This window comes from Petaurus breviceps, unplaced genomic scaffold, assembly GCF_028583685.1.
Source record: "Petaurus breviceps papuanus isolate PSGF00001 unplaced genomic scaffold, PetGlider_PUasm1.0 90769, whole genome shotgun sequence".
In the NCBI taxonomy this organism is placed as follows: Eukaryota; Metazoa; Chordata; class Mammalia; order Diprotodontia; family Petauridae; genus Petaurus; species Petaurus breviceps.
Window position 1 is genome coordinate 11939797 of NW_027187341.1, and position 20235 is coordinate 11960031.

At 35.9% G+C, this 20235-nt stretch overlaps 1 protein-coding gene across 3 annotated transcripts in view; it reads right to left on the reverse strand.

Moving 5' to 3' along the window:
- Nucleotides 1-20235, reverse strand: part of VWA8 (von Willebrand factor A domain containing 8) — a 442846-nt gene that overhangs the window by 315662 nt on the left and 106949 nt on the right. For 2 of the 3 annotated variants that reach the window (XM_069068653.1, XM_069068655.1), the window contains exons 10-12: nt 18866-18997; nt 17823-17957; nt 17661-17738 (exon numbers count right to left, since the gene is read on the reverse strand). In XM_069068653.1, coding sequence (XP_068924754.1) covers nt 17661-17738; nt 17823-17957; nt 18866-18997 — 345 coding nt within the window. The remainder of the gene's footprint in view (nt 1-17660; nt 17739-17822; nt 17958-18865; nt 18998-20235) is intronic. The other variant, XM_069068654.1, reaches the window with a different exon arrangement.

Genomic DNA, 20235 nt, shown 5'->3' on the forward strand with positions numbered 1-20235 from the left:
CCCTGCAACAACAGCACTGTCCTTCACCAGTGGACAGTATTCACTCTCTGTCTGCAGGACAGTCTCAGGGCTTCTTAACCAAAAGCCAGGTTCCCGGACTTCTTCAACAACAGGACTGTCTTTCACCAGTGGACAAATCTGGCAAAACAACATCAAAACAGACAGACAAAGTACCAGCAAAACAGCCATGTCTCCTCAGTCCTTGGCAGCTCCGGGGGCAGGTCTCAAAAGTCCAGGGCAATTCAAAGTGGTCCCCAGCAATTCTCTCAGTCTCTCTCTGCCTCCACGAGGTGCTGCTTCCAAAAAGTTCTTCTGCCTCTCTCTTGTCTCTCCAAATCTAGTTCACCAGATCCTCCCAGTTCAGGACTTTCTTTTCACATCAACAAGTCCATTCCCCAGGTGGGATTAAGAAGCTCTGGGTTTTAACACAATCAGTTTGAAAACCAAGCCAATACAGGGGAATCTTTAATTGCCATTACTATCACAAATGGTTACAATGGAGGGGATGAATAGGAAGGCAAAAGGGAATAGGTCAACCTTATTCCCATTGAATTTGGCTTGAGGAGGGAATGAAATACACATTAAATAGGGTATCTCACTCTCCAGGAGAGTGGGGGGGGGGAAGGGGATGAGAGGGAGGGAAGATAGAAGGGAGGGCAGGCTGGGGGGAGGGAAGTTGGAAGCACCCACTTTTGAAAAGGGACGGGATCAAAGTAGAGAATATAACTAGTGGGAGGTGGGATAGGAGGGAGGGAAATATAGTCAGTCTTTTACAATATATCTACTATGTTATAGTTTTGCATTAGCCACACAGGTACAACCTATACTGAACTGCTTATCTTCCCAGTAAGGGTGGGTAACAAGGAAGGAAGGGAATGAATCTGGAATTGAAAGTTTTAAAATCAAATATTCAAATATATATGTACATATATATATATACACTATTATTAATGCCATCTTACATGTAATTGGGAAATAAGATATACAGGCACTAAGGCATAGAGATCCACTGGAAAAGTCGAAAGGGGTATGGGAGAAAATATGGGAGAGAGCAGATTGCAGGAGGAGATATCCTGTGGGACTATTTTGGGGCGGTAGGTAGGGGAAAAATGGGGAGAAAATTTGTAACTCAAAATCTGGAGGAAACGAGTGATGTAAATCAGAAGTTAATAAAGAATTTTAAAAATTTTTTTAAAAAAGTAAAACTAAAAATTTACCAAATTCCAATTAATTGTAATTAGTGATATATGTTTTGGTGCCTGTTTATTATATCAGAGTGCTCAATGGAGAGAAGGTGATGAGATATTAGAAAATGACTGTGGCATAAGAACAAAAGGATCAAAGAATCCTAGAAGAACCTTAAAGGTAAACATCGATTGAACCTTGTTTTTGATTGGACTGAGAATATTTTTTTTATATTTGTGCATCTTCCCACTTCAGACCTGACAAGAGGTACAATTTCCCAGTATTTTAGGCCAGCCACTTTTCTCCATTAGCTCAAGATAGGGAGTCTAAGACATATACTTTTGGTGAAAGAAATTGCTCAAATGTAGAGATAAGTAATGTTTGAATACTGCATTTTAAAAAGTGGAAATTCTGGGGCAGCTAGGTGGCGCAATGAACAAAGCATCAGCCCTGGAGTCAGAAGGATCTGAGTTTAAATCCAATATCAGACACTTAACACTTACTAGCTGCGTGACCTTGGGCAAGTCACTTAACCCCAACTTCCCTGCCTTCTCCCTCCCCCCCCCCAAAAAAAAACAGCAAAAAAGGAGAAATTTTTCATTCAGAGAGCTTTAAAAAAACTCATATAGGGGCAGCTAGGTAGAACAGTGAATAGAGCACAGGCCCTGGAGTCAGGAGGACCTGAGTTCAAATAAGGCCTCAGACACTTAACACTTACTAGCCATGTGATCTTAGGCAAGTCACTTAACTCCAATTGCCCTGCCTTTCCCCCTGAAAAAGCAAAAACAAATCAAAACAAAACAAACCAAAAAAAAAAAAAAACTCATATAAATTGATCATCATCCCAAAATAGCAAATAAGTATACATTGTGGTAGTATGCAAAGACAGTTTTAAAAAAGAGTATTCTGCAGCATTAAAAAAAAGTATTCTGTAGCATAATTTAGAATAAAGATATTATAAATCATTTTGCATTTTATTCTTACAACCAATGCTTAGAAATCACTCAGATAGGTAGATGTTCAATAAATGTTTATTGATAACCATACTGACAATGAACAGAAAAATCCATGTCTCCTAATTCCATACCAGTGCTCTGTCCATTATCTGCACTGAAGTAATGCTACATCAAGAGATAAACTAATGTTCCCAAACAAGGAGAGATCTATACATTTAACAACCATAGAACACTGTTGCATTGTCTTTTATTCTTAAAATTTATTCTTGAAATAAATCTCAATTTAATTTCAATCACTAAGTTCTCTGTTCACTGTGGTAAGGGAAGAGTTAAGGTTTCTTCATTTCTATCATGTTCTACACATTGAAATAAAATCTTCTTTGGGTTGGGGGAGGGCATTCTTTTGGGTGGGAGTGTTTCTCATGATGAAAGCCATTGGTTGTCACAGTAAAAATCTTAGGTCGTTAGACAAGATGAGGACTAAGTTTTTTCTGAAGTACAAAAAGATACTGCTATTCCTGCTTTTCACAATACCTGTCATAGATGCTATTTTATGTGAAACTGGTAGATAATCATGTTATGCTTTTAAGGAGTTCAGAAACAAACAAAAATAGATGTTTCACAGAGTAAACAACTGTACTTCATTAACCTTAATTAATATATTCTTCATCAAATTATGAACTTTACCTGATAATAAAAGTAGAGCTTTCAAGTAAAACATTAACCTTTCAAATAAAATTAATGATATTCTCCAGTATCCATATCTACAGAATGCCTGATTCTGCAGTACTCTGAAAATGTTTTAATATAGAGCTTTAATATAAGCTTGTTTCAATATATGCAACATTTTTAATGAAACTGTTCTTCTTTTTTCCATTAATGATGCTATTAATTTTAACACTTTAAATTTAATTTTAAAATGTTAAATATTATTATGTATACAGACATATGTAGCTACCTACATAGTTAAACCTTTTATTTTCTTCCTGCCTATCTACACCGCCCTGTAAAGCAAAGATGAATGCTTCCCCTTTTGTATACGTTTTTCTCATCCCTGAATTGTAAAGTCTTTGAACCTCAGAAAGTAAAAATAGCACCAATGATGTCACAGAGCCTGAACCATTTCCTCTTTCTGCATTTCCTTAAAAGTCTTAAAATAACAGGACGTGAAATCTAGTTTCTTCAGGGTTACCACCATTGTCTGACCTACAGCCTCACCTTCAGATCCCTGGAAAACATCCTTAATTTGTGCTACAACTATAACTTTCCAGAATTTTTATCTCTAATTTTCCAAAGGAAAACCTCTACATAAAATGAAGATTTGTTTTTTAAGAGAAGAAAGCAGCAGTGTTATGGACAATTCTGTAACTGAGAAACATATCAGAAAATAAACATATGGACTGAGGGTTAATTTGATTTTGCAATACTCACAACATTAACTGAATTGTTCTGAGATACCCATAAAATCTAGAAACTGAAAATCATCCCTTAAATAAAAACAAAAAGTTGTTTAGTTGTGGATAAGCTGAAGAATAAAAAAATACAACTAATTTAATAAATGTCTTTCAAAAAGGAAAATCCAATACAAAATGTAACCTTTCAGAGTAAACATAAAATTTAAATGAGTATTAAAACTGTGATGAAAGTAAGCTTATATTTTATGATATAGAAAATATAATTTGTATCACATAGGATTGGAAAGGAAAAAGTGGAATTCTATAGGTTTCTGAGGGCTACTTTAAATAAACTTAACTGTCATAAGAAAATAAACTTAACTGATTTCACTGGATAAACGTCTTATTAAACAGTAATATGGAAGTTTTGATAGAAAATGTTCAGGTTCAATTAATATTATCTCCAGTAAGATTTCCTCATATAATCCATAAACAATATAATAAAGGATTAATTATGTTGCTACTTGTTAGCAGCAGAATGTTGTGTAAACAGAGAATGTTAATAATTTCTAGGTACTCTGACTAAAACTCTACAATTATTTAGATTCTAAGTATGATCAATGAACAGAACATATGGCAGTTTTCCAACATTCCTTAGTATTACTTATGTTTGATCTCAATAAAAAAAAAATCTCTCATTTTACACATATTGCAGAAGTATTTTTAAACTCTTCCTTGCTTTATACTTCAGCTTTTTTAAAAGGCTATTTTTAAGTTCAAGAAAGTGGAAAATAGAAGAGATGCAATTGGACTATGGGGAAATGTCCTACTTCTAAACACTAGAAAAGTGAATTCTACAAACTAAAGACTGATGATCTGGATGGCAATTACAGGCAAATTTTAAGAAGAAATTTGAGAACAGAGGAGCTAAGACGGGTTCACCAAACTATATCAGAATTAGCCCTAGTTCCCTTTTTAATAGATTTATTAAACTGGCAAGTTAAGGAAGATGTCTGGATTTCAGCAAGGAATCTTAAGCTTGGGCAACTCACAATCTCCCTGGGCTTCAATTTTCTCATCTTTAAAACTGGCAGGTAAGACAAGAGGATCTCCTTTACCTTTAGCTCCCAATGTTAATATCATAAAGCAGATGGAATTATCTGATTCAGATAAAGCCCCAACCAAGTGAATTGATCAAAGCAGATTATGAATAGAGCAATAAAGCATAAAATTAAGGCCAGGTCAGCAGCAGATTGTTTTAGATTTAGGTTTAGAATAAAGACTCTTTGAGGAAAGAGATTATGTTCGATCAAGTCAACAATATTTGTTAAGTACTACTAGAAAATCTGTTCAAAATTTAATATAACAAGGTTAATTATCTTACTACAACAATATTTTGGTAGTAAATAGTTGTGCAATATATAGCTGATTAGCTGTAACTACATGCGGTGCAGCTTTAGTAAAGAATAGCTGTTTTCACAGACATGATCTCTCTTTTGCCTAATTATAGCTTCCTATATAATTCTGGAGGGGAGAGTTTGGGAGTTGTGTTTTTTAACCCCTGCCTCTTCCTGGTCTATTCCATTCCTCCCCCCCACCCCCGCCCCCATATACACTGAACCTTTCCTGGCTACAAAGAAAAACATTTAATCAAACCCAACTAACACAGATAAAACCTGGCTCTTGTAGTTTATATAACCCATTCTATATTCACAGTCACCACCACTTTATAGATAAGAAGAAACAGTATTTTCTCATTTCTGCACGTACTACATACTTAGAAGAGCTAAGAGAAAGATGATATTGATTCAGGTTAGAGTGGACAGGTAAGAATTTACAAAGAAAGGGGCATTAAAACTGGTTCTTGAAAGATGCTACACTGCATAATGGTGTTCCTACTCACATTAACAATAACATTATTATTAATTTTAAATTTATACAAGCATTGAATATACAGAATAGTCAGGTTCCTAAAAAATAATTATAAAGTTAACATTCTAAATGTTGGCCTCAGTTTTGCACTGAATCCAATGTCAGAGCTGATCCAAAGGTTATAAATAACTGAAGAGTATATAGGTATAGATAGGAAAGGGGAAAGAGATTGAGATAGCTTAAAATAAGAGAAAGTCTAGATTTTCTGCCACCTTATCACTAGAACATGAATACTTGGCCTTTCTCTCACTTCTACATCAGTTTACAAACAAGCAAGAGTTCTTTGTTATCAGATTTATTGAAACATTTGGATGATGTTGATTTATTAGAAGGGCAAAAAAGGGGCCAAGTATCACAGTATCGCTAATGTTTTCTATTGCCCTTACAGCTGGTAATCAATCAACAAGCATTTATTAGACTCCTAGTATGCCCCATAAATCTAACATTGTACTGTGTACCTCCATAAAGCATTTATTATGTACTATACAGCCCAATACAGTTATTTGTGTTTATCTTTCATCTCCCCATTAGAGCATCTAATAGATCATTTTCCTATTAGACCATAATTTCATCTCTCTATTAAGACATTTAGTAGGATATCTCCACATCAAACTATAATTTCTAAGAGGGCATGACTATCTTACCTTAACTCTGTTTTCCATTCCCACATCTAAGCAGAGGGCACTGTACACAGAGGACATATAGTAAATATTTGTTGAATTTGTCAAAGAATATCCTAACACAGAACTAGATTCAGACAAGAATAAAGACATAGGTGAATTGTGTGTTCTTCCTAGCTAATTTTTCATATGCTCTGTATACTGCCGGTAATCAATGCCATGGTACACACCTAGAGACCACATGCTGGCATACCACTTTATTTTCCCTAGATAGTATCCAGTGCCACAGACCTTACTCTAGTCTCTCTTCTCTGTGAAAATCTACTTAGTTAGCTGTCCTAAGGAAGAAGATCTAATAAACTGCACTAAAATGTCAATAGCAGATAATAACAACATTAATGTTGTTACCCTTTCCAGGAATGTCTTCATTCTAACGGGATAATAAATAACCCAAAGGTATTCTATTGGTAGAGTTCCGGTAGTAGTTGACTAGGGGAAGATATTTTGGAACAGAGGCTTTTCCACAGATCACATCATACCACATAATCAGAAGCCTACCCACAAATAAGTAAGGCTCAGACTTACACTCTTATTTTCACTTCTTTTTTTTTTCCCAGCTTCATATATGTTACTTAATAAAATCCATTTCTAATGAATTTATCTTTTCACAGCCTCCTTTCTTGTAGTTCCTCCAAGATTTTTTAAAGGATATAATCTAGAATTAACTAATGTTAATTCAAATGCTTTTTAGAAATTTCAGATAGATAAATCATATTTAGATATGTCCTTTAGGCATCTCAAACTCAACATGTCCAAAATACACTTCCTTATCTTTCTCCCACAAACCTTCTCTTCCCAACAAACCTATTACCACTGAGGGCATCACTACCCTCCCAGCCACCTAGACCTACAACCTCAGTTACCTTGGACTGCTCATTTACTCGCTCACACTCACTATACATAGCTGATCTGTTGCCAAATCTTATAATTTCTACCTTCAAATTCCTACCTCCTAGTGTCCCTCAGTCTCACCTTTACTCAAAGGTTACCTTGCCTTTACACCATTTAAATCTTATCTGTATGTAGTTATTTTAATGTTGTCTCCATCACTAGAATATGAGCACCTTGAGAGTAGGGATCATGTTTTTGCCGTTCTTTGCATCCTCACACTTAGCATAGTGCCTAGCAAATAACAGGAATTTATGACTTTTTGACTGTCAGCATCTCTCCTATATGTTCCTTTCTCTCCATTCACAGAGCCATGACCTCATTTAGGCCCTCTTTAACTCTCTCCTGGACTCTTTCAACTGGCCTTAAGGCATCCCTCATTTCCTAAAGCACTAATCTGATCATGCAATGGGTTCTCTCATGCCTGAAGTGCTGTGATCTCCTCATCTACTTTGGATTTTTACATCTACTCCTCATCTACACTCTTTGGATTTCCTTAAGACTCATCTTAAAGCCCATCTTTTGTAGCTGAACTTTCCCAATCCCCCCAGCTCTGGGATTACCTTTCAAATACTCTAAATATATCTTGCATATACCTGGTTATTTTTATACTACATTCCTCATTATAAAGTAAGGTCCCTGAGGACTGGGTCTTTCTCTGTATTCCCAGAACTAAGCCACTGACTAATGTAAAAAAATTATGAAGAGCTACAACAATGTTTTGGAGTTCAGTAGATTTGGATTGGTGGCTCTGCCACAAACTAGTTCTGTGGCACTGGGCAAGGCACATCTCTGAGTCTCACTTTTCTCCTCTATAAAATTAAACGATTGGAAAAGTAACATAGATTTAGAACTAAAGAGGCATCAGCCTTCATTCAGTCTAAGGCCCTCCTTTTAAAAATTAGAAAAGGAGACCAAAAAAGATCAGCTAATTTTCCCAAGATCATATCACTACCAAGTTGTAGAGGAGGGGCTCAATTACACAATCTTCCAATTTAAAATCCAGCACTTTTTGACCTACAACATGGGGGCATAGGTGGAGTGCATTCGGCTCAGGTGTGCTATGGTGCCAAGATATATCTAGGATTCAGTATTCTATATATCTAAATTTTCAGGTATCAGAAGGAATGTATTTCCCAATCCCCAAATTCTACAAGTTCAAAATTACTCACAAACAGTTGTCTATTACCACACCATTATATGTGCTGAGGACTACAACTGATGGCCTTCTCTGTTCAAAGGGGCACTTCTATGATTAAATCAGTCATTACTTATTCCCAAATATTCCTATATATACAGTTGTTTCTGAAATAATTATTAAATTATAGTCTTACAAATGTGCCATTTCCTCAAATTATAATGCTGAAATCCAAATTGCTGTGGGGATGAAAAATAACATGTGTTAAGCATGCCCAGAAGGGTAGGGTAAGCAGCTTTTCTTATGGTCTCATGGTAAATTCACAAAAATTAAGCAGTCTTATGAGAGCAGATGTGGCTGATCAGAAATCCCCAATTCAACCAAGCAGCCCTATCCCTGTTGTGTACTCATCATCTGGGAGTAAAAGAGAACTGATCTTGTCTGTTCTTCCCTGAACCTCTTGAAAATTGTCATTTTTAGTTGAGCCAGAAGAGCCTACTTCAGGGACTAGAATGGGTATAAGTCATCAATTGTTTTACACAATCAAATTGAAGGATAAAGGAAAAAGATGAGAATGAGCATTTATTAAGCACCTTCTATAAACCAGGTACTGCGCTAAATGTTTTACAAATAGTATCTCATTTGATCCTCACAAACCTGGACAACAAACGAATTCTCAGCTGATAAATATTTCTGGCAGAGGAACAGAAAAACAGAAGTCACAAAAAAAGTCATTTAGTCATAAAATTTAGAGATTCAACGAAACTCAAAAATAGATATAACCATGTAATTCAGCTTCTCTTTACTGATGAAGACATGAAGCACTGAGATGGGAAGTGACTTGATCAAAAGTCACACTAGTTTTTTGGGGGTTTTTTAATAGCAAAGCTAAGGTCGTGTGCTTTTCTTACTATACTAGGGGAAGCAAGGAAAACAGTAGGTAAGGAGGGAAAGCATTGTTTTCTGGCCAGCTTGCCTGATTAAAATAGGAAATATTAATTTTTGTGTTTCCACAAGTAGGGGAAAAATAATTCAATTCAATAGCACTTAGTAAGCATTTACAATATATTAACAGCACCATCCTGGGAAGATGAGAGGTATGGAACAAAGATACTTTTAAAAATTAAGACAGGAGAGAACTCATTTTCAGTTGGGGGTAATAAGAGAAGATACCATAGAAGACACAATAGCTAACCTAGTCCTTGAAGGAAAATGATTTCAATAGATGTGGATGGCCAACTTGGGAGAAAGTGAGTCAGGCCAGTAGCCACTAGACCACAGAATCTTTAAAATCTCAGAAGCAGAAGGGACCTCAGAGAAGAAACTTGAATAGTCACCCCTTTATAACAATCCTGACAAACGGCCTTTCAGCCTGATTCAAGGTTTCCAATAAGGGAAAACCCAATGCCTCTCATTCCCATTTCTGAATTGCTATACCTGTTTGCAAGTCTTTCTTGAATCCGGAAATAGTACAGTTTGACCAGAACTCAAAGGGAAATGTAGTGAATTGCTGTAATAGATCCCCCTGTATTGGCTCGGATTGATTGTGTTAAAACCCAGAGCTTGTGAATCCCACTTGTGGGATGGACTTGTTGACGTGAAAAGAGAGGGCTGAACTGGGAGGAGCTGGTGATGTAAATTTAGAGAGACACAAGAAAAGAGAGAGGCAGAAGAACTTTTTTGGAAGCAGCACATTGGAGGCAGAGAGAGACTGAGAGGATTGCTGAGGGCCACTTTGAATTGCCCAGGACTTTTGAGAGCTGTCAAGGACTGAGGAGACATGGCTGTTACGCTGGTACTTTGTCTGTCTGTTTTGATGTTGTTTTGCCAGATTTGTCCACTGGTGAAAGACAGTCCTGTTGTTGCAGAGGTTTTGGAACCTTGCTGCTGGTTCAGAGCTCCTGAGATTGTTCTGCAGACAGAGTGAATTCTGTCCACTGGTGAAGGACAGTGCTGTTGTTGCAGAGGCCCTAAAACCTTGCTGTTGGTTCAAAAGCCCTGAAGAAGGATTTTCTTGTTGTATGTTTACAGAAATCCTGGAAGAGGGTTTTGCTAATGTTTTGAGGGGTCCTAGGACTGTTCTGCAGACAGAGAATGAATTAATGAAGACACTGGCAATGTATCTTGTGGCCTTGCTAAGCTTTGTCTCCCCAGGAACAAAGATTGCTGAAAACTTGCCTCAGGTCAAGATGAAGAAAAGACCTCTCTTTGGGTATTAAATGCTGAGCTTAAGCTTGTTGTAACTCTGGGGTAGATTTAATTGTGATCCAAGGGTGGGGAACTTTTGACCTTTTTGTGCTCTGTGATTGAACAAATGAATGTACTTTACTTATGATTGGAAACTAATCACCATTTGAGAAGAGGGACTTTGTGATGGACTAAATGAAGTTACAGCCTAGGGGTGGAGTAGTATTTAGAACAGGGACTTTGTAATTGATTGAATGAATGTAAGGTCCTGGGGTGGGGTAGTACTTGGAGATTATTTAATCACATTTAGTAAATGCTGTATTTTGAATGATGTCATATTTTGATCTTCTCTGTTCTTAATTTGTCACTGAATAAAATGGAGAGCACCTATGCTGGTATTTTGAACCTTGGGAAGTTGCCTTTGCTTGGCATTACAACTGCAGACCAAAAGATAAGCTGGAGCCAGACTTCCACATTAGAAAGATTATTTTTGCAGTTGGTGGGAAGAATGAAATAAGGAAGATAAAAGCTTAGAGCAAGGAAACTAGCTAGGAATCTATTCTGATAGTTCAGGTAAGCAGTAATAAGGACCTGAATTAGTGTAGGGATAGTATATAATGGACAGGAGGGGATAGATGCAAAATATATTGTCAAGTGAATATTGATACTATTAGGGAATTGACTGAATGGGTAGGAGGGGTGGGAAAGAAGGAAGAATAAAGAATGACTCCAAGTTTTAGAGCCTGGGTGACCAAGAAGATGGTAGCACTATCAATAAAAACAGAGAAGTTGAAAGAAGCAGTTTTAGAGGATAGGGAGAAGGTAAAATGACATTCAGCTGGCATGATGTTTAGTTTGAGACTCCCCTAGGACATAGAATACAGGACTGGGACAGATCTAATATTGAATAAATATTTGGAATCTTCAAAATTAACCCTCTTAAACAAGAAGTATATAATTTTTTAATACAGTCCATTTAGACACAAATCTTCATGGCTATATAGTTCCATCACCAATTGGTTTATGAACTCAAGTAATAATAATTCATAAGTAAACATGTATAATGCAATAAATCTTATATTTTATCAAGCTGATCAAGTGCTTTCTTCACCATGATACATGAAGGTGGTAGGACCTACTTTCAGTACCTCCTCAATTTCTGAGACCTATAATTTCACTGGTGTAGGGAGCCCTGAATAAAGAACTTCTTCTACTAATGTAACTCAGTATCTATTATTCAATTTTTAATCTTGAAGGGTTGTTTGGGATACTAAGAGGTTAAATCACTGGCCTGGTGACACTCAAGCCAATATGTGTCAGGACTTGAACCCAGATCTTCCCTAATGCAATGGTAACTTTCTATGTAGGCCACATTGCCTCTTATAAGTATTATTTTCATCAAACAAATGGCCTGGAATGGTGACATGCCAGCAGTCACAAATCTGGTGAATGACAGCAAAATCAGAATGCAAACTCAGGTCTCCTGACTTCAAATTCAGTGCTTTCTCTCAATTCCCTTACCACCTTTTCTGAGCCTGACTTTCATTGAAAAGTAACAGTGAGAAATCATTTGTCAAAATATAAAAAACTGGAAAAAAGCAAAAACATAGTCATAATGATCATCATGAACAGGTATGCTACTACCAAAGTACCCGGTATTTAATTATGGTGTGTCTCTTGTTTTTGGCGTTGTTCCATGGAAAGTCCTTGACTGGAATCCTTCCTTCCTCTGGATCATCTAAACCTAAGTTTGTGGACCATCAGTGAAGTGATGGTATAAAAAATGCCTTTCTGGTGGGAATTCCTAATTTGGTGGGATCTTTAGTCCCTTTACTATTTTTTTCTCTGGTCCCCAGAATTTAATTGTAAGTTTATTTATATACATGTAACCAAAGGCTTTTTACTTTGTCCTTAGAAATCTAATAAATAAATTCCTCATGATAACTAATTTTTTTTAGATTAAATGAAAGATATTATCCACCACCCAAAAAACTCCTCCAACCTAAAGTTGACTAGAATAAAATGTGACTATATTTCTTGGGGAAAGTTATGATTTAGAACATGAGTTGAAGGATTTGATTTAAATATTAAATTAACAGATTGATTTTAAAGAACAAAGTTCACTAATTATTAAATCTCAAGCTTAATTTCCATAGGACTACTACTTCCTCAAATAAGAGTTTTATAATCTATACAGTAGATTTGTAGTTCATAATAAGACTTCAAAATATTGAAGCAAAAATTCAATTATCAAGTTTAAATAAGCATACAATAATATATTCTTTAAAATCTGCAAACAGTGCAAAAGTACCTTGGCTGAGGTACTTTTTTTTGCTCATCAATGTACTTCAGCATCAGCAATGCTGAAGTACAAAAAAGGGTTGGCTATGGTCATGGATGGCTGTGTTAGGAGCAGGGGCAGAGACAGTAGCATGTTTGCTGTCTGGTTGGCTGAGAGAAGTTGTGGGTTCTGGATAAAGCCAAGACCTAGGCTTTAGAAAAATTACCTTATTAAAAAAGGGGGGGGGGAGCAGCTAGGTAATGCAGTGAATAGAGCACTGGCCCTGGAGTCAGGAGGACCTGAGTTTAAATCTGGCCTCAGACACTTAACACTTACTAGCCATGTGACCTTAGGCAAGTCACTCAACCCCAACTGCCTTGCCTTACCCCTCCAAAAAGCAAAAAAAGAAGAAAATTTACATTGGTGATAGGGTGGAAGATAGATGGAGTGGGAAAAGACTAGAGTCAGGGAAACAGTTTAAAAGTTATTACAAACAGCAGAGTCAAGATGGTTAAGTAGCAAGAAGAATTACAGAGAGTTTCCTCCCCCTATATCCCTAATTCCACCCCCAAACTCTTCCCCAAAAAATCTATAAAATGCACCAGACCTAATCCTATGGGGAAAAAAATTTTAATGGCAGTGTGTCATTTTTGCTGCCAAGATTGGCATAGGAAGACAAGCCAGAGAGGTCTGTGCATACTGGGGATAAGGTCTAGCCACAGGGAGCATTTCAGTCCAAGGAGAAACTGTGTACCACAGTTTGAGATAAAATACAAAATTCTCTGGCTTTTAAAATTCTTCACAATCTGGCAGTCTACATTTCCAGGATTATAGTCTTTATACACCTGATGTTCCGACCAAACAACTTGGCTTCCTATTTCCTATAAAAAATAATCTGTCTATCCACCTCTATGCTTTTACACATATTATGTCTCCCATCCTTGTCCCTCCTCATCTTCACCTCACAAAATTCCTAGTTTCCTTCAAAGTTTAGCTCATGTGCTACCTGCTTCAGGAAAATGATCCTTATCTCCCTACTTACCTATACCCACCCCCCTGGAAATTACTGTGCACCTAGTTTGTAAATATTTTATATTTAATTTCCTGGGGTACTTGTTGTTTTCCCCAATGTAAAGTAATGATGATTTTTGTAATTACATCCCAGTCATTGTAACAAAGTTTTAAGATTCCTTGTGACACACTCAATATTTGTAGCTTCATGCTCTAACCAAATGAAATGTATTCCACATCAATTATTATATTTTCACCTTAATGTTTTAACATCAAGAAGCTCTATCATTCATTTACTAAAAGGCAAAAAAGAACATAAATAATGCTTGCCTAGTATAGTGCTTTAACAGACCAATAATTTTATTTTATTTTTTTTGCCTTTTGGAGGGCAATTGGGGTTAAGTAACTTGCCCAAAGTTCCACGGCTAGTATTTTTGTGTGGGTGTTAAGTGTCTCAGGCCAGAACCGAACTCGGGTCCTCCCAACTCCAGGGCCCACACTTTACTCATTGAGCCACCTAGCCGCCCCATAGACTGATAATTTTAAATTATGAAAGATTTGACCATGTAACTTTTAAAGTCAAAAGTAAATCTTCAATTCATTAGGGCTAGCGGGTAAGGCAAAGAACTTCCCCCAAAGTCTTTGTTTGAAAAGGGCTTTATATAGCAGCTCTTCATTTCCCACCATCTGCACTCCTTGGAAGGACTCCACCAGGCCCTTGCACCAGGGGGCCTTCTTCTCCAGCTCCCTACCCCTTTTCAGCTTTCTTTTTTGTGTTGTTTTCCTCCATTAGACTGTAATCTCCTTGAGATCAAGGAGATTCTTTTTCTTGTTTGTGTGTCCAGCACTTAGTACAGTCTGGCACATAAGAGCTTAATAAATATTTAATGACTATTAGCCTTTAAAGTCCTCAACTATATTCAGTCTCAAGTTTTAAACCATTTGAATCTGGATTAAAAAACTGTAGTCAAAATAATATCTGTGACAAGGAAAAAATGGATTCTAAAAGTAGGCCTTCCAGGGGTGAGGAACCTGTGACCTCCAGGAGGTTACATGTGGCCCTCTGGGTTCTCAACTTCTTTAATTTGGATTCAGTCAAAGGACAATGTTTGAGACCCGGAGGGCCACATTTAGCCTTGGGGTCGCAGGTTCCCCACTCCTATTAGGTCAGAAATATAGCAAAGGACTGTCTATAAACTAGTTATTTTGATAGTTCTGATCCTTTCTGGGGCAATTCTCAGAAGAAGTAAACAACAAAAAGAAATATTTAAAAGGGTTGAAGTAACTTCCTGAAAGGCATTTCAAGTCACATAAAAGAAATCAAAAGTAATAGTAGCAAGAAACAGGACAGATTATCACAGCAACCACAAAGTGTTTGAGGTGACAAGAATTGAAAAACAATACAGAATATAAATACAACACAAAAGTTTAAAATCAATACAGAAGTCACTAAAAAGGAAAGTCTGAATTCCTCAGGAGACATTTGAAAAGAAGTTACTAAGAAAGAGGAAAAAAGGAATACAAAGGAAGGAAAAAAAGCTTCTATCATAGAGAAAAAATAGGAAGAAGTGGAATTTAGGGATCCATGAAGGAAGAAGCAGAAGGATTTGGCATCAGTCTGGATATAGGAAGGAAAGTTTGGCTGAGAATTCAAATGACCCCGAGATTGCAATGTGCTTTATACAATGACTATTTTAATTGAAAGACTGTTGAAATAATTCTTTCTTAAAAGTTTATGTTGGATTCTACTTACTTTTTGAGTCCTTCCAGTGTTTAAATACCAAGGAGGTCTCCCAGCTTAGAGACTTTTTTGGGTGGGTGTGAAAAATAAGGTCTGTAAATATGCCCTAATTGGGTTAGGAAGGAAATGGATCCTTTCTCTAATACCATTAAATCATTAACTTCAACATTGCAAAAATGATAACCAGTTAGGTAAAAATAATTTGACCTAACAATCCTGCCAAAATACTTTAAGCCTTTTTTATGGCCCATTATAAAACATATTTTATGCACTGCTACAAATTTGGGTGTTCAGGCTATGCCTTTATCACATAAAACCCAATTCTAAAAATAGTCAGGTCTAAAAATAATTGAATGTTCATATCAGTAAAACCACAGATTAAGTGTAGCTTTATAAATGCACAAATAACAGAGAAGTCTCCAAGTAAGTCTACTAGGGAAATAATGTTTACTCACTGTTCCCAATGGGGCTCCTGAATGCATATTATTTGGAGGTCGGTCCTCAACAACATGCATATTTATGGAGACTCCAGTACTACCAAAACAAAATAATTATTTGATTCTATTAATATAGCCTATTAATCCTTGAAAGAGTGAAGTTCGCATGGGTTACAGCTCTTAGCCTCTTTCAAGGTAGGCAGTCAGATACTTTTAGTATTTGCAAAATATCTGTAGTAAACATTGTCAGGCACCTATGATATAGGAAGCAAAATGCCAAGCACTGATTTAGGCACAAGAAAGATCTTACTTTTGTAAGTAAGATCTTGATCCTGCCCTTGAAGGACCTAAAATAAGAATCATAATACATGTACACAAATGAGAATGCAAATAGATAAAAGAAATGTAAACAAGAGCTAGCACTATGATAAATGCTTTGCAAACATTATCTCATTGGATAAGTGCTTACTTACTCCTTGTCAAAACCTGTGCTAAGTACTAGAGATCGAAAAAATTTTAAAAAGGAAAAATTTTTCTAAGAATTAACCTTCAGTGAGGTTACAACTTTTTGGTTTTTCCCCATGTTCTTCGATCTGAAGCATAGTTCATCTTTACTATTTTCTTTAGGAAAAATGTTTTTTCCTTAACATGTAAAAATGCTCTAAAATGTACCTGAGAAGTCAATTCATTTGTCTCTGAAATTAAATAATTCATTGCATATTTTCCCAAGGATACCATTTAGAAATTAAGTCTTCTAGCATTTAATACATCAATAAATTCCCTTCTCCCTACCCCAAAGGTCTTCTCTAAATGTCAAGTTGGTGTACTGAAAAAATTAATGTACCCAAGAGAAATAAGAAATGTGGTCACAAAGCAAGTTTTAAAATGTATTTTTACAAAAAAGGTTCATTCTTTAACATCAAAGTTACTGGTATTGTGTAACTCTTTTCTAATTCCTCCTAAATTCAGTGTTTCTTGACTACCTTAAAGCTACATAAACTAAATATTACTCAATGAAACATTCAAAATGTAATTAGAACTAATGTCACAGCAGTAATTACTTTAAATTATTTCAGCAAAAATTAGATGTCTTTGCCCCCAAATACAAATATGTTTGGGATCATGCAAACCACGGAAACCAAAATAATATAAAGCTAAACCACTAACTAAGAACACAAAACAAAATTCTAGTACAATGAAACTGCCTCCCAAAGAGTACATGGATATCATCTAAATCTACTTAATTGATATGCACAGGAAACAAGAGAAGAGAGAAAGAGCTTTCTGGAAGTAAGCATGCTATTATAACCAGACATGGCTTAACATAGAAGCATTTAACATGCTTTTGGCAGGAGGGAGAGAATTACAGGATTAAAAACATGTTTAAAAGACATGCCACCAGATTATAACATGCCAGAACATCAACTGTTAGTGGTTTTTTACCACAATAGGTCCATGACGCATTACTTTACCTATATAATCTGTCCCCTGAATCACTATACTAACCATAAACCAAGATAGCTTCATGCTTTACTAGAATCAGTCATTCTGCTTGGTTTTCCATACTCTTAAAGATTGCAACATTCTACTAAGGAAACTCAGTACATACTGGAATAATATTCCAACACTGGTATCTCATATCCACAGGCATTTCAGCCACATAGTCAAAATTATACACAGTTATCACACTCTCATTTGGTTACTCTTTGAGTTATTCTTCCATGTCCATGATTTAACAGGAAGGGATTTTTTACCAAGAAATTCTGTGGAAAGCTCCAAAACCCTACACATCTGTTTTTAAAGGGTACACATATGCAAGTGAACAATTACCTGATACAGCATGATAGGCTCTATGTCATAACCTAAAGCATCAGCAAACTCCTTGGCAATGACTGTTTTTCCACAACCCTAGAAAAGAAAACACTCATTGAAGGGATTTACAATTGCACAATTCAAAGCAAACAAACAATGTACTTATGCTGTCATTCTTACTTTTCCTCCAATTAAACACATGTCTTTAACCATATGAGACTGTACCATTTCTGCCAAGAGCTGCTTATGGCTTAAAGTCTTTATGAAATGGTTTGATCCAGAATGTTGATTTAATGGCCTGGTCCCAGCTGGTACCTATAAAGAAACAGAGGTAAATGTGATACAAAAGAGGAGGAATTAGATACAAAATTCTATTTTTAGCTTATTCCTTTTTGTACCAAAAAAAGCTTTTCTTAAAATACACATTATTTAAGGAACACCATTTTATCTAAAACCTGACTAGTCCACTAAGTCTAAACCAGCTACTAAGGGGCTTATGGTGAGATAAGCATTTATATAAGATGCATCAGTAAAGCATACTAAAGCATTTTATTATCTAATTACCCTGAGGTAACTTTTGTTTTCAGTTTTTAGTTTTTTTCTTTTATACATGCAAAGATCTGGTTTCCATGTTCAGAGTACCTAATTTATTTACATGCCATAATGTAATATTAAGGCATCTATCACAAGTCATTCTGCTTTCAGAAAAATCCTATGGTCTGTTAAACCACTGAGACTAAAAATTACAAACGCTATTACTGTAGATTTGTTTCATGTTCCAATAATAAAACCAGTGACTTTTTAGAAAGCAATTACATTTTCTTTTGAATAGAAACACATGTCAAAAATCTTGTTTAAAAAACTGTATATTTTAAGATTATATGTTGCCTCTTAAATCAACAATAAGGAAAGAGTAATTAATCCTGTCTTGCATTTACTGGGAACTAATTAACTTGGCTGGAAAAAAATATCCTTACAAAATAATGATATTAACTCTTTTAATAATAATAACAACGGGAGTGCAACAACACAGCATGATTACACAACAAGAAATTTTGTGTTTGGCGTGATTCATTCTGCTCATGCTCTCTTTTGAGATTTTCTTTCATAAAAAAATATTACCTATGATAAATATTTTAAAAGCAAGCTATCCAGGAAGGCCTAAAATGAAGTAAACAAACAAAAAACCAAGATTATCATCCAGCAAATCTGGGAATCACCACCTTAATGGTTGCTTCTTTGTTCCCCAACTGGAGAGTCACAGCAGCCATACAGACTTGGTTTCCAGGAATGCTTTCTACTCTCATAATTCTACTGGGAAGGAAAGTGTTTCTTGAATCCTGTAGTTCAAAGCGCTGTAAAATTAGAAGAAAATCATAACCAGTTTCATCTGAAGCCTCAATGCCTAAAACCCAATAAAAGTTGATTCTTTTATAATTCTGTCTTAAATTCCTATGTACATTTGGCATTTTTGCAACAGTACAGTCCAAGGACAGAACTAGTGAACTTTAATACCACATGATGCTATGAATAAGCACAAACCTGTATCCATAGTGTAAAAATACCACTCACAAGGACAGTAAAAGATGTAGCAGGAGAACATTTCCTTCAACAACTTCTTAAACAAAGCTTATGAAATGTGATTTTATAACTAAAAAAAAAACTTCAGTAGATTATCAGTATACAGTAGGGCAATCTGAGGAATTACATACATCTCTTACCTTGCCATGTGGTTCAATACTAGTAATTTTTACACAGCTTGTTCAGACAAAATGTACACTTTAATCCTCAAATAATCAGCATAAAAATATACCTAACCTAATTAAGTGAATAAAGATATTACTGGTTTGGTTAATTTGAATGGGTCTTTAATATTTATGACAAAGTGAATCACAGCATACTTATCTTCCATCAATAAAGGATGGCTGATAGGTAATAAGATGTATATAAATTGCTGTTTGCATACATTATTATACAGTAGAAGTTCCCAAATTATGTACTCCTCTAATTCAGAATCCGAGATATCATAGTAATTAGACAGATGCAGATGATTCCTGTTATTTCAGTTAGCTCAAAAAGTATGATGATCTAAAGGTGGCATGAGATGATGGTGAACAGAGCCCAGAAGACCTGAGTTCAAGTCCTACCTCTGATACATTCTGGTTGTAGGATCCCAAGCAAATTGTTTAATCTCTGAATGCTCATGGCAATGCTCTAAGATTATAAATTACAATGAAGATGACAATCTGCATTGGTAGAGAAAGATTCCCCAACCAGGAGTTCTCTGTATCAGTGAAACCACAGATACAGCCTTTAATCTTGTTCCTTCAGATAACTCAATTCCCCCATCTGAACAATAAGGGGCTCGAATTAGATGACCTCCATTATAAAATCCCTTTGACAGAAATAATGCATATTTTAATTTCTGGGGGCAGAGTCAGAATGATGGAATAAAGAAATCAACCAAGCTCTCCCAACATTCCCCTCCAAACAAATTTAAAACAATGCCTCAAATAACAGCCCAAAAAAGGTTAAGATGAGAGATTTTCCCAGACCCAGATGATTTAGAGCACTGGAAAGAGAGGTCAGTGAC